The sequence below is a fragment of the Corapipo altera genome, unplaced genomic scaffold (assembly GCF_003945725.1).
Source record: "Corapipo altera isolate COAL_440 unplaced genomic scaffold, ASM394572v1 230, whole genome shotgun sequence".
NCBI classification, from domain to species: domain Eukaryota; kingdom Metazoa; phylum Chordata; class Aves; order Passeriformes; family Pipridae; genus Corapipo; species Corapipo altera.
The window spans coordinates 812621-837631 of record NW_020885002.1 but is presented as its reverse complement, the minus strand read 5'-3'; the positions used below and the strand labels follow the sequence as shown (position 1 = coordinate 837631).

General features: G+C 49.6%; 3 protein-coding genes across 4 annotated transcripts; 2 read left to right on the top strand and 1 right to left on the bottom strand.

The window, feature by feature from the left end:
* On the bottom strand, positions 1-10363 carry CD8B (CD8b molecule). Of its 2 annotated transcripts, XM_027667185.1 has the most exons (6): positions 10255-10363; positions 6386-6663; positions 3566-3916; positions 1615-1710; positions 904-993; positions 1-787 (listed from the first exon to the last, which is right to left on the bottom strand). In XM_027667185.1, exons 1-6 carry the CDS (start codon positions 10320-10322, stop codon positions 747-749), a joined length of 924 nt encoding a protein of 307 aa, XP_027522986.1. In that variant the 5' UTR covers positions 10323-10363; the 3' UTR covers positions 1-746. The 2 variants fall into 2 exon arrangements, with proteins under 2 accessions (XP_027522986.1, XP_027522988.1); XM_027667187.1 differs by lacking the exons at positions 1-787; positions 904-993 and adding an exon at positions 3106-3226 and having other exon boundaries at positions 1700-1710.
* On the top strand, positions 10097-19496 carry LOC113958700. The gene is made up of 2 exons (XM_027667183.1): positions 10097-10336; positions 16038-19496. Exon 2 carries the CDS (start codon positions 16048-16050, stop codon positions 18670-18672), a length of 2625 nt encoding a protein of 874 aa, XP_027522984.1. The 5' UTR covers positions 10097-10336; positions 16038-16047; the 3' UTR covers positions 18673-19496.
* Positions 10625-12371, top strand: LOC113958701. The gene has a single exon (XM_027667184.1). It carries the CDS (start codon positions 10640-10642, stop codon positions 12116-12118), a length of 1479 nt encoding a protein of 492 aa, XP_027522985.1. The 5' UTR covers positions 10625-10639; the 3' UTR covers positions 12119-12371.
* Positions 19497-25011: the final 5515 nt, after the last annotated feature.

The window sequence follows — 25011 nt, the reverse complement described above, 5'->3', positions numbered from 1 at the left end:
GGCTGCCTCTGTTTGTTCTCACAGGTGGTGTCGACCTTCAGGCTGCGCCAGGTGTTTGGCCTTGTGTGCATGGCTTTGTCTGGCTCTCCTCTCCCACTCTTGGCTGTTTGCAGTCTCCCATGGGAGAAAACACCCTCCCAGATCTGCTACCCCCTGGAGCTGCTTTAACTCGTTTTTGGGCAGAGGCCATGGTTCCTTTCTTGCTGCGCAACCACGTCTCTCACCAAGCAGGGCCACAAGACACCAGAGCAAAATGGCAGAGTGATATATTCACTTTTACTATTGAACATTCCTGCACAGGGTCTTTACAATCAATGCAGGGTCCTGCCCCCGCCCCATCCCTGCTGGTTCCTCTCAAAGAGTTTGTTACCGAAGTCTTATCAATCGGCATTAGCGGGAGCAACCCAAAAACTCACAGTACCTTCCCAGCCCATCTGAATCCCTTTGGTACACCAGCCCCCTTCCCCCTGTGCAGACCCAGTTATGACATTTGCCCTGCTCAGTCCCCTGTGAAAAGTGCTCAGGATGCTGAAGAATCCAGACTGGTCCTTTCACCAGACGTTGTGCTGATGAAAACATTAAAGTCATGGGCTGTTGCAGGAAAGAAATGTCTCTTCTGTGGTACAAGCCCACGTCTGTCCCCTGTAATATTCTTTCTGGGTCGTGTCCAGGCAGTGCTCAGCATTGTGCAGGGGAGGGTCTGTAGCTTCTCCTTGCCCATTCGAGGCAGGGGAAGCCGATGGGATTTACTGCCGGTGGATGCGAAGCCACAGCCTTCGCCGCAGACCTGGGGAGAGCCAGTGCCCATCAGTCCCAGCACCTGCCCCAGTTCCCCATCCCATTCCTGGGCTGCCCCAGGGCCTGACACCCCTCATCTTCCCCCAGGGCTGGCAGGATGCTTACGGTGGAGACGGTGGGCGATGGAGATCAGGGTCAGGAGGAGGAGAAGGGCACCAGCGGCCAGAGGGATCCAGATCAGGGGGCTGCAGGGACCTGGAGGGTAGGAGGGGACTCAGAACCTGGCACCATCCTGCCCGGGCAGCTTTGGGGGATGGAGTGTGGGGTAGGAAAGGGAGGAAAACAAGGCAGGCCCTCAGAGAAGGGGTAGAGATGTGAGCACATGAGATATTCTTTGAAAGATGTATCACAGAATCACAGGATGGATAAGGCTGGAAGACACCACAGTGGGTCACTGGCCCAACCTCCCTGCTCAAGCAGGGTCATCCTAGAGCACATGGCCCAGGACTGTGTCCAGAGGGCTTTTGAATATTTCCAGTGAGGGAGACTCCACAACCCTTCTGAGCACCCTGTTCCAGTGGTCAATCACCCTCACAGTAAAGAAGGCATTGCAGGGAAACAACCTCTGAGCTCATGATAATCTAAACTGAAATACATCCTGGCCCCTAAACCTGTGTATATCCCAGGAAACCCCTCATAAAGGCAGAAGTCAGCTCTATCCAAAGCAGTTGGTCCAGGTGCACCCTGACACCCACCCCTGCAGACTGACATTGTGGTTGTCCCCACCCCAGGACAAACTCCTGCTGGACCCTGGGGACCCCCAGGAGCTCAGCAAACCCCTCTTGCAAGGCAGTCTGAGCCAACCCCGTGCCATACCTTTCTTGCTGGCAGCTTTGCATTTGGTTATGCACCTTATGGGCTTTTTGGAGACTGGTGCCTGAGTGGTCTTTGAAGGCAGAGGCAAAACATCAACTAGGGGATAAGGAGAAGAAGAGGATGGTTGGTGTGGCACTGAGTGCAGCAGAGATCCCAAACAGGAGGCAAGAAGGGCTGGAAATTTTGGCCCTTAAAACTAATCCCCTCCAGCGACCCCCACAAAGGGCCGTGTCACCCAGAGGGGATGGGAGCTTGACCTGAGTGTCTTGGCAGCCACAGAAGTTACAAAGAGCTTGTAAAGGTGTTAAAAAACCAACAGACTAGGAAAAGAAGGGCAGAAGGCTAAGGCAGAGAAAAAAAATCCAACTTCTTTGAGCTGCATTTACTGCCACGCACCATCTCACCAGCACTGCACAAAATCATGGGTAGCGGGAGATTTCAGTAGCACTGGGAGGTTTTAAGGGATCCCTGGGTCTTTTCCTTATTCAGATTGCTCTAATCTTTGTTCAAAATGGGAATTTTTTTTTCCTGATAAAATGACAGGCAGGGCTTATTATGGTGTATCTGAATTACAGTGGAGCACATTCATCTCTCAGTAAAGTTGGTCAGGAAAATATCCCAGTAATGTATTTAAATAGCTTTATGTCTGACTACTCAAACCACAATTATTCAAAATTTTAGGTGATTCAAAAGTATTTTTTTGTGCTTCTATCAAGGATGGAAATTCCTAGGGAAACTACCGTTCTTTTACATGGAAAGATAAGACATCAGGGGCCTGGGATTTATCTGCACAACTGCTCCTTTACATTATAATAGACTTAAAGAAAAGGAACTTAAAGACAATTTGTTTTATCATGAGTACTAAAAGGAAAAAAGGAAAACATCCAGCAAAGCCTGAATCCTCCCAGAACACCTGTTGTTTTCCAGTTTTTAATTGGAGTGTCCTTGATGAAGCTGAATTTCAAGTCTGTTTTTCATTCTTTGCATAGAGATATGAGCCCAGTTGATAAAAAACAGTTCTCCTTTATCTTAAACCAGCTTTTCTCTTAGCCGGTGAGAATCCAAAAGGGATTTCTTGGGCATCTCAAGGTGCAGGGGATATTTGGAAAAAACAACCCAGAAAAATTGGGACACTAGGGCTGCTTTAGGGTCAGAAGTGTAGCTGCATTTTGGTTAAATAAGTTATTTATATCTTGGTTAAATTAGTTATTTGTCTCCCTAAAAGTCTGCAAAAAAGGGACTAAATCCTACTTCAAATACATTAGTTTTTCTACATCAACTCCTGCTCTCTGGTCAAGGGGAAAATGGGCTGAAAAAAGCTTCTGTATGACCCAGATGTCTCTAAAGCATTTCTCCCTCAGTTGCCACCTGCAGACAGCTCTGATTTCTGGTTGGAGCCCCCCAGGGATAGCGAGTCGGGAGCTCTCAGGAATAAATCCCATTTCAGTTCTTTATGTGAAGGATGGGCTTGAAAGCTGCTGTCAGACCCACCCCAGAGATGTGAGGGGTGATGTCCTCTGGCCTCAGTGTTGTCACTGGAAGGGAGGGTAAGGAAGAACCCATGGCACCGAAGGACCTGGGAGCTGAGCAGGGCACACATCCAGACTCTCATCTGAAGTGCAACAGGGGATGAGAAATACACGTGGCATGGCAATATCAGGGGCTGAGGGTCTTCTCATGGAAAACCTAAACCACTAGGACTGACGTAGTGCTCAGGGTATGGCCGCAGCACAGCAACTGCTGATGGCAAAGGGACTATCACATGCAGCTGGCCAAAAAGTTTCTGTATTTTCTGCTCTATCCAGTCTCATAGATCTCTTCAGAGAAACCCCAGAGCCCCAACCTTGCACGTCAAAATTGAGAAGTCTTCCAACCCTCATCCCCCCTTACCCAGGGGACCTCATCACAGGCTGCTTGTGGCATACTTTGGAACCCTGGGGGTGATGCTTACCCACACTGAGCTGTGTCCCACTGCCCAGGAAGAGTTGGGAGGACTGGGAGACGGAGCAGTAATAGGTGCCATTGTCCGAGGCATGGAGGTGGCTGATGTGCAGGCTGTAGGAGTTGTGGACACTCGCCCTATGGACACTAAACTTGTTCTGGTTGATGGTTGCACCATATGTGGTTTTGCCCAATACGTTGGAAAATACCAGGAACTCAAAGATTTGCCTCTCCTGGCTCCAGCGATACCAGTACAGCCCGGTGTGCTCCTTCTTCAGCTCACAGAGGATTTCTGTTTTATTGTTAGTTTGGGCTAAAATATGCTGTGGAGTTTGGGATAAGAGTAGGTTTGCACAGAAGCCTAAGAAAAAAGAGACAGATATACACAATTATTATCTTCCTTTCACAGAATTGCAGAATGTTCTGAGTTGGAAGGGATCCACAAGGATCATCTAGTCCGGCTCTTAAGTGAAAGGCCCATATAGGGGTCAAAACCACAACCTGGCTGTTATTAGCACCATGCTCTAATCTCAGGCCTAATCTCAGGGTTTAATTATTTTTCTTCCATGCTAAGTACAGATTCTCTTCATGGGCTTAATAAAATCAAGTAGTCACAGATCAGGGGATCACACAAGGGAGAAACAGGAGCAGCTTTACCAGGATGCTCCCATATTTCCTTAGAGGCCTTTTGGGGTTCAGCAGCTTTTTTTGGGTCAAGCCTAGTTAGAGAGTTTGCCCTGTAAACAATCATCTAAGGAGGAGGGTCAGTGGCAGGGAAAGGGATGGAGGGATGGTTTTTTGGGGATCCACAGCTGCTCCTGTGGATGCCCCTCTCTTGTCCCCCTTCTTTTTAATGGAGAATAAAAAAAAATTTTTTTTTGAGCCTCTTAACTTATTTTCCAGGTTTTTCTTCTAACAGATGCAATGCTGATAAACATCTCAGGTGCAGAAGAAAGACCAAAAAATGTGCAAAACATCTCAAAATGCGTCAATTTTACATTAGGTTTCAGACAATGTTATTTTTACAGGAATTTTGAGACATTGGGAAAGGAGAGGGAGTGAGGGGTAGCGGTGGGGTTCAAAGCTTCGGTTTGGTACCACATCTCCCTGTTTGGGCTTTGCAGCTTCTGTTGGAAATTATCTAAGTTGTGTTTGGCCCAGGCAGATGTGAGCGGTGTCTGTGTGTGAGCGAGGATGTGTCCTTGTGAGAAGGATAAAAGGTAACTTGTGATCCTTTCTGTTCAGCAAATAGTCCTTCAAAACTCCAGATACTCTGAGACAGAGTGAAAAACAGCCCTCTGAAGATAAGGATGGTCTCACTTCCCCCGTCTGTTTCCCAGGCGTGTTTTAAAGCTGTGCAAAAACCTCAACAATACATGTTTCTTGTCTTTTTTTTTTTTTACCTTAAAATGTCCCTTTTCCTTCAAAATCCCAAATCTGCTTACAGTAGCTGTTGCATCCTCAGGCAGTCCTGCAAACCCAGTGGTGTAGGAATGGGTTGGCATGATGCATAAACGCCAGAAACCATCACTGTGGCACAAGGCCCTGATGTCCCCCATATTCCCAATGAGACAGGCAGAGGAGAGGGCTCTGGTGACTGACACAAGTCCAGAACCTTCCTCTGTCCCCACACTGATGACCCCATCACTGCAGAGCCCTGACATGGCAATGCTGAAATTCAGGCGTTGCACGGCAGCTGCAGCACTTCACCACATTCTCTGGCTCTGTGACAATATCAATGTCTCCTTATCATTAAAATACATAATTTTCAGGTTTTAGAGTGCAATTCTCACAAACTTTGCTCTGGCAAACCCATGTGGTTTTTAAGGGGGTGAAATGTGTGTGGCCATGGGGCATGGGGGCTTCAGGCTCTCCTTGGCTGCCCTGAGGTCTGGCTGGCAACTTAACTCTTTCTGGCTGGGAAACTTAACTCTTCATGAAAAGCTTCTCCTTGAGCTGTTGGAGAGACTGTTAGATGAGTCATAAAGGATGAGAAGGGATACTGGAAAATCTCAGCTCAGTGGACAAGTGGTCAAGCTCCAGTGGGGTGAGCTGGGATGAAGCCAGAGCAGAAAAGCCCATCCTCAGTCATACCTACACCCTCCAAAACCTCCCTGTTCCCTTTCCTGGTGGGGGACCACAGGGAATCATGGCGATTGCACACGGTTGGCCAGACCAGCTTGCAGCACCTTAAAAATGGTCTCTTTTCCCTTTATGTGTGCAGAGCAAACTCTCATTTATTGAGGCTTTCTCAGCGAGCTCCTCACCGTACAGATCTATAGGATATTAGTGCCTGTAAGGCACGGTTCTATAATGCACCAATTCCAGCTGTGGCCCTTGGGAAATACTCAGTCTTTAGATGATTTAAAAGCCAATTTTAATGGGATGTTTATTGCCTTTGTGCTACACAGGCAGCATAAACAGGTGCTACTTTAACTTCTCCATCAGCAGCTTCCTACAGTCCATCTGCACTGAGGGTGCAATAAAAACAAACTCTGTGGGGTCTATACCATTTTGTACTGAGCTCTGAATAGAATATAGAATAGAATAGAACAGACTATTTCAGCTGGAAGAGACCTACAGTGACCATCTAGTCCCACTGCCTGACCAATTGAGGGCTGACCAAAAGCTAAAGCATGTTATTAATGACACGATCCAAAATTACGTGGTGATAGGTAATAATATCCTGTAGATCTATACTATGCCTGTATGTTTAAATTTCCATCATCCAGATGCTGTGCAACACATCCCACATGCTGAAGCAGGGTGGAGGAGAGGCTCCACCACAAGTTTAGGTGCCCTCAACTCTTAAGAGACGTGTCCTTCTTACCTGGGATCTGGAGGCAGATGCAGAGATGGAGCCACGGCCGGGCCATGGTGGTGGAGTCAGTGATGGAGGGGTTTGTGCCAGCTCCCCTTCTCCACCCACGGTCACCTCCTGCTGGAAGGGATGGCTTCACCTCAGGAAGTTCTTCCCCGTCCCGGCACAGACGTCTCACCAACGGCTGCCAAAGAGCATCTGCCACAGCAGCACCCGGAGCCTCAGCCCGGCAGCTTCTTCCACACTGAGCCCCACGTCCAGCACTGCACAGGTTACCCTCAAATCCCCTCTAGGAATATTAAACAAAAAAAAAAAAAAAGAAAACTCATTGATTTTTAATTATGATTTCTTCATATTTCGCCACCCAGTTATTCTTCCTTCTTTTAATCTACTTCTATGCGATTAAAAAGTGGCTAATGTAGGAGCTTGGCATTAAAGATAAAAGCAGGGAAGGATGACTTTTGGTGTTTTTTTCTCTGCTGAAATCAAAAAGCGTTCAAAATAAGGAAAAGATGCAGGTTGATCCGCGGGGTTGTTTTCTTCAGCAGAATTTTTAGCAGGAGGTGTTTTTCTCTGGAAAATGCTGAACACCAGACCAACCCGCCATAAAGCAGAGACATGAGGCATCACAGAAAACTTTGAAGTCAAGAGCAAGAAACCTCAAGCAAATTTGTGGCTGAAAAACCACAAAAATAAGGAAACTCTGCTGGGGCTCCCCACCCCGTGGCATGTGCTGCTTTGGTAGTTGTGACAGCGCTCTGAAATATGCAGAATTTCATCATTTTATCATTCAAATGATAAAATATCAGAGTGGCTTTGAAATGTCTTTGTGAGGAAGAGGTTTGAAGCGTTTGGGGTTTAGGATTCAAAGAGGGAAATACACGATGTGAAATTAAAGGGGTGAGCTGGTGTCAGTAGTCTTCAATATTTCCATGATCAGGAAAAAAATGTAAATTATTTATTATTTTTATTTATTTACTGCCTTCTTTGCTGCCAAGTGAGGTTCAGTTTTATGTCCCTCTTGTGTAGATACTTGTGGTCCTTACAACACCCTAGTACCTCCCCAGCAAGGGGAGTCTCACATGGGGGCACCGAGAAATTTCCCCTAGGGTTGAGCTGGCAGAAGAATACAAAAAATTATATTGCATCTTGTACACTGTAAGTTGTTAGTCCATTTTGTACTACATTTTTCCATGCTGATGTAACACATCCTCTCCCCTTTTCTGTTTAAATTAATTTCCTGCTCGAAGCTGGTTGCTAACTGCAAAAGCCTTGCCACAAAGTGCTCAGCTGCTAAAATTTAGGGTGGGCTGAATTGTTCCTTAACTCTTTCCTGTCAGGAGAAAGTAATTTTAGTGTTTTCTAACCTATTTCAGTGCTTTTAAGCTCTTGTTTTCAGAGCTGAGCCCCTGATATGAGATGCAGCAACACTTGCCTCTCCCTTCCTCACCTCCTGCTCATCTGTCCCCTTTTGTTTCACTTCACTCCCAAATTGGGGCCTCCCCAGAATGGGTTGATACACCTCTTTTTTTTGGGGGGGTGGGGGGTGGAAGACAGGGAGTACTTAATATAAGAAATGCCACTGCAAGTGAATTTTGCCTTCATCTCTGTGGTGAAGTCAGTGAAATGAGCCCAATATCCCTGGCTGTTGCAATGGCTGTGTCCCTCTTTTCTCACTTTCACCTGGAGCATCTTCAGGCTTCCTGGCCAGGACAAGAGTTTGTCCAAGAGGTGGTTTTTGTCACCACTACAACCTTGAACATGGGGATATTACACTGGGGTGATTCCCCAAGACATTATAGCAGCTTCCTTGCAGTACTTTTACCTATGGAAAGATGGTAAAAGATGCTTCCCTGCAGCAATTTTACCTATGGAAAGAAAAAGGAATATGTGCAGTGTAAAAGCATAGAGTGTGTACTGGAACAGGGATTAAGTTTAATTTTTTTTGAAGCTGTTGTTTATGTGCAGTGAAGATGTTCACTGACTGTTCTCAGGATTGGGTATCGCTCTTACAAGAAAACATTTTGAAGGAGGGATGCTTTTGTCTGGCAGCACATCGCCAACAAAAATCAAAGCGCTGTGGGAACGGGCAGGAGACACCTGCTGTTTATAACATTCCCACATTGTTTGGGGCTGCTGTCCTGGGAAGAAAGTAGGGGAGGAAAGAAGGGTGTAAGTTGATCTGATCTGTACACACAAGCAAGATTTGTTGATGACCTTGCTGGGGGTACAGCGGCTCCTAATCACGAGTGTTTGGCTAACGGCTGGGCCAAGGTGGGGGGGAATCACTGAATTTTGGTGCTTTTGCACAATTTCTAGGGGAATTTTATCCTTTTTTTGACATTAAAGACAACCATCCCTGTCCCCAGCCCAGCCAATTCCCTGTGGACCCATCCCAGTGGGAAAGAGCCCCTCTTCCCCAGCCTGCATCCTGCCCACCTCACCAGGCTGACGCTCACTCTTGGTGCTTTCACCAGCTTTGTTACATTTTTTACTCTCTCTTTACTCCCTGTGATGAGTTTCCTGCAGCAAAGTGTTTGTTTTGTGGGGCTGGAGCAAAGCATTGGGGTAGAAAAACAGGGTTTACAGCCAAGAAGCAGGACCTGGCTGGGGTTTCATCTCTGTTAAACTCCCCTGTTACAGCAGAGGTAACTGCAGCTGTAAATTTAAGGCCGGAGAAAACAGCTGCAAGAAAAATAGGGGGAAAATGCATTCTCTGTGTGGTTCTGGGGCTGCAAGGGCTGACTTTTGGGGTCAGGGAAGGTTGCTCAGCCCCAAGTCTGGTCCAACATGGTCCAGCTGGGCAGTATCTAGAAATAAGGGCCTGCTGGGGATAATGAAGCGCAGGACAGAAACTCCCCGGGATCCAAGCAGCCACATGTGAACATTTTTTTCCATTTTTAATTTTTTGAAGTGGTTTTATTCCAGGGAAGGGTGCAGCTCCTGGAGTATTTCACTAGGGGTAAAAGCAGTGATCAAAATGATAGCATTTTCACTGAGTCAGATCACAGAATTACAGAATCACAGAATATGTGGAGTTGGAAGGGACCTACAAGGATCACCGAGTCCAACTCCTGGCCCTGCACAGGACCCTCCCCAACCTTTTTCTTAGTGTAATAGCAGGAAAAAAAAAATTCAAAACAAGTGGGTCAAATTTTCTAAACTGCTCCAAGCTAAGATGTGGTTTGTAGGATGAGGCTGGGGGGCCTTTGCAGGTGCAGATTTACAGCTGTAATTCAGCTGATGCAATATCACAGCTGAGGCTCCTGACATGTCATGGGGTTACCCTTAAGGTACATGTCAGTGTATGATGAGCTGGGATGTAGTATGGAAAAATGCTGCTTTTAAAGACCAGATGCCAAAATGGATCTAAATGATGAACTGTGTAAATTTTCCTGCCATTTCACTCCCCCTGGCAAACAGTTCTGTGCTTGGGGGGTGGTTTGTAGGGACTTGTGTGTGTTAGAGGTGTCAGGTGTGAGCTCCATGTGTGATCTCCCCCCCAAATCCCAGATGCTAATGGGGTGTGCAGCAAATGATGGGACCATGGGGGGATTTGGGAGAATGGACGCTGAGAGTACAGGCTCCAGTTCTCCCTCTTCAGGACACTTGGTGCAAGCAGAAGTTAGCATGGGCGAGTGGTGACTAATCCTGGACCCCCCCAAATAGATAAGGGGCAGAGCAGGTGCTGCTGTTTGATTTCAGCTTCCTAATCAGTGTTGAAGAGGATAAGGAAAGACAAGGGAAGTGTCCTTGGGAAGGCAGCACGTGGAGGAGGAAAAGCCACCGAGGAACTAAACATAGGTGTTATCACCCCAAAACAACGACCTGCCATGGCTATAAAAATCACCGGGCTGAGACGTCGTGACCACCTTTACCTTAAAGGTGCCAAATCTGCTGGAACTCTGCAGCGACCGTCTTCAGCTTCCCGGGACTGCCAGGACATTCAGCCAAGGATTGGTGAGATCTTACTACTGGGGTCTTACTCTGTCTCTGCTTTGCTTCTCCCGCTCCCGCATCCCTTCCCCGTCCCCTTCCCGGGAGCTGCTGGGTCGCGGCAGCTGCCGGCTCGGCCGCAGCCACCCTTTCCCACCTTCCCCACCTTCCCCTTCCCTCTCTCCCGGGTTCGGCGTCTCCCCGGGGGGCTTTTCGGAGGGGCGGGTCGCGGGGTCGCAGCCTTGCTCCGAGGGTGGGCCGGCGGTGCTGGTGTTATGGTAGCTTTGCCCTGAGACAGAGCCGTCTCAGATCTCGTGCCCTTCAACCATGATGACCGACATCGTTAGCACCTGGAAGCTGGAGCAGTTTGTTCTCCAGAAGTGTCTCCCTGCAATTTGGTCCGCGGGGTCCTTCCAGGGCCCGGAGGCATACCAGCAGCTCTGCCAGCAGTGGGAGAGCTGGTCGGAGGAGAACAAAAAGCCCAAACCCACAAACAAGTGCAAGAAGCGAGCAGCTTTGCAGGGTTTGTTGATGGTGGGCAGGGAGTTGTCTAGATTGCTGAAGGAGGCTCTTGAGAATGTGCAGACCTTGGAGCAGGACAAGGCTGAGCTCAAAATTCAGGTGGACAATCTGCGGGCAGAGGTGCAGGGTTTGTGTGGGGATTCTCTGCGGAGTGCTGTAGAGATCACCCGGCTGGAAAACAAGCTGGGGTATGAGAAGCTGAAAACAGAGGAGCTGAAGAAGGAGGTTGGCAGGTGGATCGGGGAGACCCACGATGCGCAGAGCGCGGTGCGGGCGGTCCTGCAGGACGTCCATCGGGACCGGGGCACTGGCCCTGATCACAAGGTATGCCATGCCAAGATACAGGAGCTGGAAGCAGAGCTGGGGGTGTCGAGGGGCATTGTGGCTGCCATCAAGGGCAAGAGGAGCCAGGGCGGGAATGGGGAGGGGGAGGACTCCCTGGACACGCACCCACCCCACTATGATTATGAGGATGATGTGTGGGGTGCCAACAGCCCCACCAGGCCATCCCCTTATGCTCCTCTGCGGGAGGAGGTGTGCCAGCTGCAAGCAGGAGAGGCAGAGGCTTCCAAAGACAAAAAGACCCCTCACGATGAGCCAGTCAGTCACATCCCACTCCAGCCCATAGACACCAATAGGGCTGTGCCCTGGTTTACCCCTGAGCAGCTCAAGACAGTGGGGAAGATGCTGGGGCCACTGTCAAAGGAGACAGCCATCAACTGGCTGTCCAGGGTCCAGCGCCTGCCCAAGTGCCAGAGTGGCAGCTTCGTGAGTGACCTGATAGATGTTGTGAGAAAGTGCATGAAACCAGATGATTTCGCGGCACTGCCGGGGGATGTGCAGATGGGCAATGTCCAGGATATCAGAGACGTCCAGCTGGCCGTGCTGAAGGTGTTCTTCCCAGAGGTCAACCCCTTAGTACTCTTCCACCAGGAGAAGCAGAACCCCGAGGAGCGGCCGGATGCCTATGTTAACCGTAAGAAGATGCTCTACCAGATGGCTGGGCTGCCTGGATCAAAGGACTCCCCCCTCGATTTTGACAGACCTGAATTCAAGGAGCCACTGGTAGTGGGGCTGACACCCCCACTGAGGGTGATCGCTGGTGGGGATGCGGCCAAAAAGCCGCTGTCGGAGCTGGAGCAGATCCTGACCCAGAATTTTGAGCTTCAAAAGCAGGCATTCCCGGGGTACATGGTGGGGGGGGAAGAAAGGGAAAACCTCGGCCATGCCTTTCCAAAATGCAGGGATGAGAAAAATGCAGGGAGACAACCGAAAAGATCTTGATGGCAAAGGGGGCTTGGGGAAGGAGAACCAGCAAGGGATGAGGTTTCAGAAGTCCAACCCTTGGCGGGCTGAGCTGAGGAAGCGCTTAATAAAATACGAGAAACAGGAGGACATTGATGGCTTGCCGGATACGGAGCTCTTCCAAAAACTGGCCCTGCATGAGGCCAAAAAGCACAGCAGCTCCCACCTGATTGACCCGGGGTCTAAGGCTCAGCAATAGGGCTGCCAGGCACCTGCGTCGCCCCTTTTTGTGGCACCGATTAAGACCGATTTGTGGGGGCGTCCGATAGTTGATACAACTATTGGAGGAGGGGTGCTTGGACAAGTGATGTTAATTGATACTGGTGCCTCTTATTCAATTCTGAATATGGCTCCCGGCAATGCCGGGATCTTCCAAACCTCTGAAATTATTGAACTGACAGGGCCGGACGGCCAGAAATCCCCAGTGCCCTTCACAGGGCCTGTACCCTTTGAAATTGGGACTGCCAAAGGGTCTGAAAAATTTGGGAAAATGGAAATAAAAGGAAAGGTGGGAATTTTAGCCATCTCTGCACTGACAAAGATGGGCGTGGTGGTGGACTTGGCAAACCAAGCACTGCTACACTGCCCACAAATTGATGTGCCTGTCATCCTGGCAAGCCATAGGGTGATGTCAGTGAAAGCCCCTGAGCTCCTGGTCCACCCTGAGTGGGAGCCCCGAGTGAAACGGGTCACGGAGCAGTTCCCCCAGGTCTGGGCAAGGAGCAAGCTGGACTGTGGGCAGATTGATGCTGCCGTGGTAGTCAAAGGACCAGATCCCCCTCCTCAGCCTCAGCCCTGGTACCCAGCTGAGGCTGAGGACAGCTTGTGGGACACAGTCAAAACCTTGCTGGACCAGGGTGTGCTGGTGGAGCAGCAGAGCACCTGCAACGCCCCAGTGTGGCCCCTGAAGAAAGCTGATGGGAAAACGTGGAAGCTGACAGTTGATTTCAGTGCCCTGAACCGTGTCACCCCACTGCAGACCTCCACAGTGGCCAGGTACCCTGCCATCATGGCAGCCATCTCCCAGGGATCCAAGTGGTTCTCGGTGCTCAACCTGACCAGCCCATCGTTTGCCATCCCCTTGCACTCTGAGTCCTGGCACAAATTTGCCTTCACCCTTCAAGGACGGCAATTTGCATTCACCAGAGTCCCTCCGGGTTTCCACAATGCCCCTGCCATCTGCCATGCACATGTGGTGAAGATGTGGGAGCAGCTCAGCCACCAGGAGAGCGTGCTGTCCTGTGCTGGTGATGTCCTCATCCACACCCAGACCAAGGAGAAGAACCTGGAGGTGCTGGCAGAGGTGCTGAAGGCTGTCCAGAAGACAGGCTTCAGGATCAACCCCACAAAGGCCCAGCTGTGCTGGAAGGAGGTCTCCTTCATGGGGGTGACCCTTGGGGAGGAAGGGCGCTCACTGGAAAAGCAGAGGGTTGAGCTAATACAGAAGATGTTGGCACCATCCGATGCCACCACCCTCAGGTCCTTCCTGTCTCTCCTGAGGTTATGCCGTGAGTTCATCAAAGGCTACGCAGAAAAAGCAGCCCCCCTCTGCCACCTCCTGAAAAAGAACACCCCCTGGGAATGGGGGCCAGAGCAGGACCAGGCAGTAAAGACCTTAAAGGAGTGTGTGGCACAAGCCCCCATGCTGGCACATCCTCAGGGGGACAGCCCCTATGTTCTGCAGCTGGCCTGCACGGGCAGGGGGCTTCAGGCCTCCCTGGGCCAGCAACACAGTGCTGACATGCTCCCTGTTGCCCACGCCTCGCGCCTCCTGACACCAGTCGAGCAACAGTTCACTGACTACGAGAGGGAGGTTTTAGCTCTGACCTGGGCCCTGCAGCACTGGGAATACGTGGTGGGGTCAGCCCCAGTGCTGCTGAGGACCTCCCTCACCCCTGTGACATACCTCTTGTTGGGGAAGAGGGATGAGGGTCCCCTGCAGTACCCCAGGATGGCCATGGCCAACTGGACATTGTCATTGACCAACAAGGAGATCCCTGGGGACCCCTCGCCCGGTGCCTACAGGGTAGTAATCAGTGGAGAGAGGGATGGGCAGGAGCCGGTGGGCCCGCCCAAGCCACGGCGGGCACCCCTGTTTGAGAGCAACCTCCGCCTGGAGGAGGCCAAGGAGAGAGGCTACGTTGTGTGGTTCGTAGATGGGTCCAACTACCATGAGGAAGGGGTGCCCTACACGGGCTATGCTGCTGTCAACTGGGGCACGGGGGAGGTGGTGAAGGGGAAGTGCCTGCCGCACTCCATCCAGGCTGCCGAGCTGGTGGCCGTGATGGCCGCCCTGGAGAACACGCCGGCAGACCAGCCACTGGCCATATTCTCAGACTCGGGCTGGGTGGTGCGTGTGGTGCTGGAATGGCTGCCGCTCTGGAAGGAGAGGGACATGCAGTCTGCCGATGGCAAGCCTGTCACCTATGCCAAAAAGCTGCTGTACCTTGCGAGGCTGGCGGAGCAGAGGGCCTGCCCAGCCCAGATCATTAAGGTCAAGGCCCACAAGAAGGGAACAGAGGAAGCCAAGTGGAACAAGGAGGCAGATGCCAAAGCCAAGCAAGGTGCAAAGGAAGGGCTGATGTGGAAGGCCAGCAAGATTGCAGAGAATGGCCCTCTGTCCGTGGTGCCCAGCAGGCACTGGGAGAGTGTGGATCTAGTGGGCTTGCAGGCACAAGACCCCAGGCTCCGGGAGTTAGCACAGGGCAGGGAATACAAAGGCTGCAAGGTGTGGAAGGATGTCTCAGGACTGGTCCTGGCACGGAGGGAGGGGGCGGACTACCCAGTCTGGGTGGTGCCTGAACTTGTCCGGACGGAGCTGGTGGCCCTGGCTCATGAGCAGGGGCATTGGGGTACAGACAAGACCATGGTGAGGCTGCAGGGTGTTGGGTGGTGGCCTGAAATGAGAGAGGACGTGGAGAGGTATGTCAGCAACTGCCTGACATGTGCAGCCAACAATCCTGATGCCAAAATGGCCAAAGCCCTCCTGGGCCCCCAGAGGATTTCTGGGCCATGGAGCAAGTTGCAGATGGAGTTTATTGGCCCTCTGCCCCAAACAGCCCATGGCAACAAGTATTGCCTGGTGATCAGTGATAACTTTACCAACTGGGTGGAAGCATTTCCAGCTCAAAACAACACAGCCAGTGCAACTGCAAAGATCCTGGTAGAGCATATTTTCTCATGGTGGGGCATCCCAAAGGAGATCGACTCAGACCATGGCCAGCGCTTCGTCGGAGAAGTCACAAAAGGGGTGTGCCAGGCCCTGGGAATCAAGCAAAAGCTTCACATCACAGGGCATTTCCAGAAGCCCACCTCAGCAGAGGGGCCCAATCAACCACTGAAGACAGCACTGAGGAAGCTCGTGAACCAGCAAAGAAAAGACTGGGATCAGAAGCTCCCACTGATTCTGCTGGCATTACGGGGGGCCATGGCATCTCAAGCACTTTCTTCCCAAAAATTGCCTCCTGCAAGAGACCCGAAGCTTCTGGAACACTGGTGGCAAGGAGGGGAGCCCCCGGCTGAACTGCAGCCCCGTGTGCTGATGGACAGGTGGGTCCAGGACATGCTGAGGACAGTGTCAGTCACGTACCACCAGCTCACCTCAGTGCAGGAGACCAAAATCCCCAAGATGGATAAGCAGCTGGGAGTGCTGCTGCGCCCCACGGAGTGGAACACAGGGGACCTGGTAATGTATCGAGGGGTTAGAGAGAAGAACCAGGTGCTGGAACCCCAATGGATGGGGCCCGTTAGGGTTGTGAACAAGGCCAGCCCCTCTGTGTACCAGGTAGAAATCAGAAAGGGGACAAAAAGGCAGGGGAAATGGCTCCATTCTTCACAATTAAAAGCATGGAAGGGAAACTAACGGGGCTGGAGAGCCCTCCTTGCTTATGTTTTGCAGATAAAGGAAAATGGAAGGCGATTGTGACCGGCGGGAAGGGCGAACTTCGTGGCATCACCAGCCCTGTTTTTGCTGCGGGGAAAATGCTTTCAAATTTGTGATTGCAGGATTTACTTTGCTTTCTGGTATGTGCATAGCGCTGAGCACCCAATGTGCCCAACCAACCCATCAGCACCTTGAACAAACAGTCATTCGTTCCCACTTGGAAAGGCACCATGACAGACAGGCCACAGCCCAGCACAGGGTTAGGAGGTACACAAAAGCTGAGACCAATTGGCCCTGGTCTCAAGCTTACATAAAATATACAGGAAGCATGGGGTTAAATTCTGACATGGGCTTAAATTTGTCAACGGTGGTTATGCATGGGACAGAGGTGTACTTGGAAAATGAGTGGAGCTGGGATAGCACAAACAGACTTCCACAGCTGCTGGGGAGGGTGGGACAGCAAATAAAGGTGGGGTGCAGGCTAATTAATGCATCCACTCACCAAGCAGTAACTCAAATCTCTGTAACTGAAATAAAAACTAATAAGAATCAGAAAAAAAACTGTGCTGTGGAAAAATTGGACTGCTGGCACAACTTTACTTTGGTCCAGCCAGTCTTTGTGGTCTGCCTCTGGGCAGATCACAGCGTGGGGCTGTCCTTTAAATTCGAGATCAGCACCACGACACCATCCTTTGCTGCCGTTAAGATCTCAAAGTGCCATTTTTTGGCCTGGCATGCATCCCCATATGTTGAAATTGGCAACCAGGTAAAATTGGAAATTAAATACTCCCAAGAAAGTGTAACTGATCCGATGCAAATTGATGGCACCACTGTGACACTAACTGCCCCGAACGGCCGCAAGTGGGTCGTTCCAGTGAGCTGCCTCCGTGAGAACAAAACACTTACTAGATCTGAATTAGGCATGGAGGCTTCATGGTATAATCAGGATTATGGACGCTGTCCACACCTGCTCATAACCCTCCAGGTATGGTGTCAAGGAAACCTGAATGTAGAAATGTCCCATGAGCTTGGAGGAAAGTGGTGGATAGGAGGCCCTGAAGGATTTAAAAAAGAGTTTTCCATCACTGCTGTCTTGCGCCCTTTTGTTTCCAAAATAGGTCCTTATGTAGTGAAGAAAAATCACATCCAAGAGCTGTTGACTGGCCCTGTCCGGTCACTGAAGAAGGTGGTGTTGTCTCTGTCCACTGTTAATATTTCCTCCGTCAGACCACACTGTGCCCCCTTCCTATCCACCCTCCACACGGGCTGGCTGGCGTGGCTGCACAGCCGCTCCCTCCAGGGCACCCGGGACAGGAGGGACCTGCTGGCTACAGTGCTGGGAGGAGGAGGTGCTGGGTTGGGAGTCCTCAACAGCATGAATGCTGAGGTCTTGTCAAACAAGCTGGAGGCTGTCACCTCGGGTATGCAGAGCCTCCTCAGGCCTCTGAATTCATCCCTGACCAGCCTTGGTATGGGGCAGTGGCTCGTGTCAGAGGTGTTGCCCACATGGGAACAAATAGATGAGAAAGACCATCAAGTGCTGTTGCAAGCACTGGGCATTGAACAAAGTAACATCTCCCTTGCTCTGAGCTGCATCCAGGCCCAGATGTGGGTGCAGAGTGTCGTTGCAGGTATCCTGAGAGACGGCGACAATGGCGTCCTCCCCACTGAGATCCGAAAGATCGTGTGGGACGCGGCCACAGAGAAGGAGCGGCAGCTCCAAGCCTGGTGGAGGCTCGTCAACTTCACCCATGACCAGGCCCTCAACGCAGTCATTGCCCACGTCCTCACTGTGGCGGAGGCTCGCATTGAAAAGGTTTACCCCATCGTGGCCCTGGGGGTTAACACAAACGGGTCCGTGGTCTACCCCCTGGACCACCGCATGTGGGCGAGGGTGTCTGATGGGAAATGGCAGACGGTAGATCTGGAAGCCTGCATTTTGGAAAGGGGGCTGGGATTCATATGTGAAGATGATGCCCTTAAGGCCAGTGACGTGTGCTTTGACACCAAAGAAGGGGTGTGTCATTTTGAGATCAATCCCCAGAGCAGTAATAAAACCGCGCTAGTGTACGTAGGGAAAGGGTGCGTGTGCTTCAGAACGATGTGTAAATACGTGCAAATTAATGAGGCTTATAATCAGACCGTGTTTAACAACTCAAATATGTGTGCTTGCAATGTAGCTACTATTAGAGGCTGTGATTTTGTGTATAAACCACCTGTGTTTACTAATCAATTGCTAATCAGAAACTACACCTTGTATCGTAGTATAACCCCCACCCCCATCGGTATGGATTTGTCACTTGTAAAAGAAATGTTAGAGCATGAAAATTTACAGCAGCTGCTAGAAAATGCCAAGGCCAAAGCTAAAAAGATCCTAATAACTGTTCACCATGATGGCAATGTTATAAAACAGGTAATGGAGCGAATTAAGAGGGCGGGAGATCATCACTGGTGGGAAATTTTTTTTGGCTGGTCCCCCACGGCCACTGGCATTTTCAACGCGCTGCTGCACCCCATTGTAGTTATACTGCTAATGCAAATCAGTGTGTGCTTTGCCATGGTAGTCACTTGTTACTGGATGAGGCAGGTGAGGCTCTGCATTCGAAAACAGGTGGAAACAGCAGAGATGGCCAAGTGCCTCCAAAAATAGTCAAGGGCAAGACTGGGTTGGCCTCTGTGTTTGCCACCAAGAAGAACTTCTAGCTCCGCTGTTGGCTGCAACCCAGTAGGCGTTGAGCGGTGGGGACACATGCCATGCCAGACCTTGATGTGAAGGGTGGTCTCCTCTGTTATTAGAGGGCCATCCAGGAGAGGACAGGCCAAGCAGCCTGTAGTTGGCATCAGAATCACAGAATCGTTGAGGTTGGAAGGGACCTCTTGAGTCCAAAACCACCTGCTCAAGCAGGGTCACCTAGAGCAGATCGCCCAGGATTGGGTCCAGCTGGGCTTTGATTATCTCCACAGACAGAGCCTCCACAACCTCTCTGAGCAAACTTGTGTCACTGTTTGATCACCCTCACAGTAAAAGTGAAAGAGTTAGAATAAGTAGCTTGCTTTTGAACCTCTCATTCCCAAATGCTAGTGCAAAGAAGCTGCTCTTGTGTGATTTAAGACTCCTTAAGCAGAGGAGACAGGGGTAAAGAAAGCCAAGGACAATGTTTTTGGAAGGAAAGAGAAGAAAGCATAACACCTGATCTTGGGAAAGCACCCACTGAAGACAACAGGGGTGTGACCAGCCTCAAAGACAAAGACTTGGAAAGAAGGTAAAAGACGAGCAGAACCGGAGACCTTGTAATCACCTTGGAGTTACAGGAGCTGAATCCACATGGACCTTTGCAGCAACTACCTCCAGATTCCCAAGACTCCCAAGATGTCTGGCCAATGGATTGGTGAGATCTTGTTTTGGGAGCCTGGACATCACTGCTTTGCTTCGCTTAGTTGTGCATGTACTCAATAAATCTGCCTGTTAGAGAATGGACTGTCTGTCTGTCTGTCTGTCTGTTCGTTCAGTCGCTGCCTCCCAGCTTCTCTCTGCCCAGGCTTGTAGCTTTGGCTACGCTGGTAAAGAGAAACTCTGGTAAAAAGAAAAGGTCTGGATTATTTCTCCTTTATAGGCCCAAATCCCTCACTTGCTTTTTATCTGCAGAATATTCACTGAAACACAAAGATTCCTCCCTTGGGTTGAGGAGTGGGGCTCTGAGCCCAGTGCACAAACCCACTTCCCTCTCCCTATTCTGCCTCTCCCAAGCTATATCACTGCCCTACCTCTGAATCCAGAAGGAGCCTTAAAATATACATATGGGATCTCAAACTATTTTAAAACATTGGAAATTTCAAAAACTAGATTAACCACCTAATTTCCAGCCGATGTTTTTGATCTCATTTCAGAGGTTCTGCTAACTCTGTGAATGGGGCAAAAGTGGGGGGGGGGGGGGGTGGAGAGGGTTACACAGACAAAATGTCCTTTGCAATCCAGGATGAAATAAATAGATAAAAGCCTTTAACCCAGCAGGATCTGGGACAGAAAGGTACCAAACATATAATTTAACCCAAGGAGCCTGTTCTCCATCAGTTAAAAACTGATAAATGAGTTAAACCCCCACTTTTCATGATCACCAACAAGTGCAAAGAAACAGCATTTTGCTATAGCATAGGTTTTTAAAAGAAATGCAAACTTCATTAAAGAAATTTCTCCTTAAAAACACATGTTACAACTGAGCTCAAAAAAATGTGAATAAATAAATCACTGTCTAAACACACAAGAACCTCAAACACATCCCCTTCACCCCTGGGATGGGAGGTTGAACTCTCCCTACAGCCCTCTCACCTGTCTGGGGAAGAGCCAGTGCCTGGTCCCCTCTATATTTTGCTTGTCCCTTCATTTTCCCCGTCACAAAGCCTCACAAAAAACACATAGTTATTTTGGTTAAAGCACATTTCTTACTTGCTAACACTTTACATGTTTCATGAGAATTATTTTCCCAGAGAATAATTACCCTTTCATGCAAAGCCTCCACCTCTTGAACCTGTTTTAGGAGCCTGTAGGGGAAAAAGGAACCACAGAAAATTCACATTATCCACCCTTTGGTCCCAAACTTGCACTGTGAGAGTGTCGCACAGCAGGTGTTAGCCCTGGGATGATGGTGTAGCCATAGGGGAAGGGGTTCCTACACCTACACACAGTTTTTAGCTGAGCACAGACCCCTGCACTGCTGCTGGATGTGGCAGCAGCATCCTCTGCAGCTGCACTGAGCTGCTGCTCTCTGCAGAGCTGGCACACGTGTGTGCACGTGGGTTTGGAAAGTTTACAAAATTATGAAGTTTCCCCCCCTTTACTGTCATTTGTTTATCACCACAAACCAAGGAGGGCTGTTTGCACAGCGGCAGCTGCATGACTGTGGCTGTGACACATTCGAGGTGCAGTCTGGGGACAGGACCTCAACCCAGAAGCTTTGTCTGCTTTGCTAGCAGTTTCAGTAGGTCCTAGAAAAGATTCTACCCAAACTTGTCTGCTTTTCTGAGCTAAATGGGCAACAAAACTGGATTTATTCCCTGGTGGTTTTGCCCCTGTCCTCTCTGCTCTGGGGCAGGGGGGACTCTGTCTGTGTAGTACCTGCAAGCTGTGGCCTGTGGAAGCCCCCAACCCACCCACAATGCTCTGGCTTTCCTTGGCTCCAACTAGGCAGATTGAAGAGGCAGTTTCAGCTCTAGCCCAGCCTGGCTCTGCTTTAAGCTGTGAACAGGTCACTCACCCCACTGATCTGACCCTGTGGCAGTAATTCAGACTAACTTCTGAAAAATTAGGGGTTAAGGTGCTGCTGAAAAACAGTTTTGACTCAAGTGGAACAAGTGATGTAAAGGCAAGCCTTAGTGGAACCCCAGACCTGCTGGGATCCCCTGAAGAGTCGAAAAAAAGACCACAAGGGACAAAAAGGTATTAAACACATAATTTAACCCAAGGAACCTGCTCTCCATGCAGAGCATCTGGTTATCTCTGGGTATACCTCATGGGACTGCAGGCACGATAGACCTTTCCTGCTGCTGCAGAGGATCCTTCTGGCTTTGGAATGTGCCCTGCAGTCACACAGAGGTGCCACAGCAGGTCCTTACTCCATTTGAGCAGACATGGAGAATTTACATCTCCTCCAAAGCAAAGGTGAGTGGCTACCAGGAGATATCTGATCATGGCTGCATGGGGCCACCTCCAGAGTCAAGCCTGGGGTAAAGACCTAACAGCTACTCTGAACCTAAACATCCCACATGGGCTCAAATCAAATGCAGAAGGAATTTGCTCCTGTTTTTCCCCTGCTTAGGCTTTTACTTGAGTATGTTGCTCAGAAAAAGCTCAGACTTTGATTTCCTATACATGTGCACTGCATTTTCACACAAACATTCAGTAGAGATTGGAACTTTTTGAGGAGTTCTGCCTCTGAAGCCCTGGAGACTGTCAAGGTTCATTTCAACCTCCTTGAGCAGGGCCAGGTGGGCAGATTCCTCTTTCAGTCCTGCCTCCTCAAACCCATCATCAGCATTTTGACCCAAGTCACTCTCCAGTGTAAACCTTTGATTTCAGACTCAAGGCTTGGCCATTGCTCTCCTTCTTCTGCTCTTTCCCCCTCTTTTTTCCCTCTTTCCCACCTCTAACTTTTATCCCCTTCCACCACTGGGTGCTTCCCACCTTCCTCAAAACCAGTTTTCTTACGTGTTGAGCATGCCTGTCACTCGAGATTGTCCTTCAGGAGTGAGAAAGTCCCAGGGACAGAGTTATACAGTAATGTAAGCACAGAGGACTATATCCTGGCTGATCATGGTTTATTATGTGTGGGCACGATGGAAGAAATGAGGTTTAGGAGGAGGAATAAAGAAGAGCATCAGGGCTCAGAGGCACAATGAGGAGAGCTGGTTTGAGAGCTATAACCCTGGGTAGCTCATTTGGGATGTGGGACAGATTCTGGCCTGTGTTGATTTTTCTCTGTTTCAGAGAGTCCCAGCGAAATTCTGTGATGTGCCAGTACTCAGTATGAAGGGAGTTGCTTGATTTATTCCTCACAGCAGCCTCAGGAAGCTATCAGATACACATCAGCCATGCTCAGAAGGGTCATGAATAACTCAGCAGGGAGTTAGTTTACTCTTAGGAGCGGTGAAATGACTGAAGTTGTATCCTGCACAGGGAATTATTATGGGTTCACTCATTTTCCTGAAACACAAAACACAACAGAAACAATTTCCAGTTCTGACAGTTATCTGTCATTAGCACGACTGTTGAATTTGGCAAAGCTAACACAAGAGTGTCATTAAGAATTAGGCCTTCTACAGCAAGGGGGCAATCAAAATTCCCCCATTCCTCCAGCTGCTCTCAGCAGCTTCACCAGTGGATGAGAGTCACAGGCACTTGGAAAGAGAACAGAAAGACATGAGGTTATTTGGAATAGTGCAGGCTAGAAGATATAGGGGGGAAAATATCTGTCTTAAAAACCCTTGCATTATCCTTGCTCTCCATTAGCAGTAATGCTACAAAGATGCCTGCTTGCCTATGTTTGCCTGAGCAAATGGCATCAGAATATCTGTAAAACACTGTTAAAAAAAAAGAAAAAGAAAAATATAAATGCTTATTTACCTTAACATGACACCTACCAACGAACAAGAAAGCTTTACCACAACAGCAGTGGTATGCCTTTCCTCACATCCTTCATGCTTGATCAGAAATCTCATTGATGATCTTAACCCAGTGATTTGCCAGAGCTAACACAGAGCAGTAAAATCATAATGAAAGATGATGCAGCTGTAAAAAGAGTGTTGGATAGCGGGTAAGACCACACAGGGGAGGGAGAGATGGACACCAGTGTGTTGTCTCTGCCCCCTTTCCTTCACCAGCTGGTGCTTCTCGCTGTTTTGAGCGCAGAGTGGGAAGATGAAAGGCAAGCAGTGCACTGGTGCTCATACCCCGTGCCTGGTGAGCCCCCCTGTTTGCCCTGCACCACAGGCAGAGGGCTGGCTCTGCTCAGGCTGGGTGACACCACACCTTCACCACAGGCACAGCGCTGGGGTCAGCACCCAGCACCCCTGCACCTGTGTGGTTTGATTGCTGCATTTGTTGAGTTGGGAAAAAAAAAAAAAAAAGAGAAGAATAAAAAGAGCTGTAAACAAACCAGAAGGCAGTCAGTGAAGCAGCTGGCATCATCTTCTCCATCTGATTTGAGAGGGACTTTTCTTAAAGCAAAGCCATTCCATAAAATCCTCTCATTTTAAGGGCACTTCTAAGGAAATGAGTCTGTCTGCTTGCTTAGGCTGTGAGAACAGAGGCCCTCAGAGAGTGACACAGAATAACCTAGCAGAGAAGAGGCTAATCCTGGGAGTTTACAAAAAATACCACAGATTTGTAAGTGCTTGAACAGACACAAATGTCATCAATGCCAGCTGCTGACCATTCACAGAAGCACCCAAAATCCAGACTTTATATAAATCTGATGTTGTTTTGCAGGATACAACTCTGCTATCATGGTGTTGATTTCACATCAGCTTCCCAGGCATTCTCCTCCACCTGAGTATGACAGCGCGGAGCAGGGAAGGAGCTTATGGGTGAAGGAATTGCTGATGGGCACTCAAATTTGAGCACTACACACAGTACAGGTGCCTTACCAAGAGGCCCTGAGGTCTCTGCATCATGAGCACCACTGACAGGAGCTACTGGGCAAAGGAACCTCTGTGCACACACAGGTGTCACTGAAGGCAAGCCCAGGTGCTGCCTGAGAGGAACCCACATGAGCTGAGCGCATCTGGCCTGGTCTCCTCATCTGGACTCGTGTGAAACTGCAGCACCAAAACTTCTATTGACACCAAGAAGTGGGCAAAAGAACCAAACCTGGCAAGTGGCTGAGAAATTTCACATTTCAGTGGTCACGCACCACTTTGCCCGAGTGACTCATTTGTCCAAACAGAGATGCAACAAATTTTCTGGTGTCGCAGCAACACTGGCAGTGTAAAGTAAGAGAGAGATCATTACTGGGTGAAGCTGAGCAAGGCAGAGTGATTTGCTTTATCTTTCTTTTAAGCATGAGAGATGACTATTGCCCCAACATAAGAAGTATATGGACCTATTAGAGCAAGTCCTGAGGAGGCCATGAAGACACTCAGAGGGCTGGAGCACCTCTGCTATGGGGACAGGCTGAGAGAGCTGTGGTTATTCAGCCTAGAAAAGGACAGGCTTCAAGGAGACTTTCTAGCATCTTTCATCACCTAAATGGGCTAAAAGAGAGCTGGAAAATGACTTTTTACAAGGGCATGGAGTTATAGGACAGCGGGGAATGGCTTCACACTGAAAGAGGGTGGATTTAGATTAAATCTTAGGAAGAAATTCTTTACTATGAGGGTGGTGAGGAACTCGACCAGGTTGCCCAGAGAAGCTGTGGATACTCCATGCCTGGAAGTGTTCAAGGCCAGGTTGGATGGGGTTTGGAGCAACCTGGTCTAGTGGAAGGTGTCCCTGCCA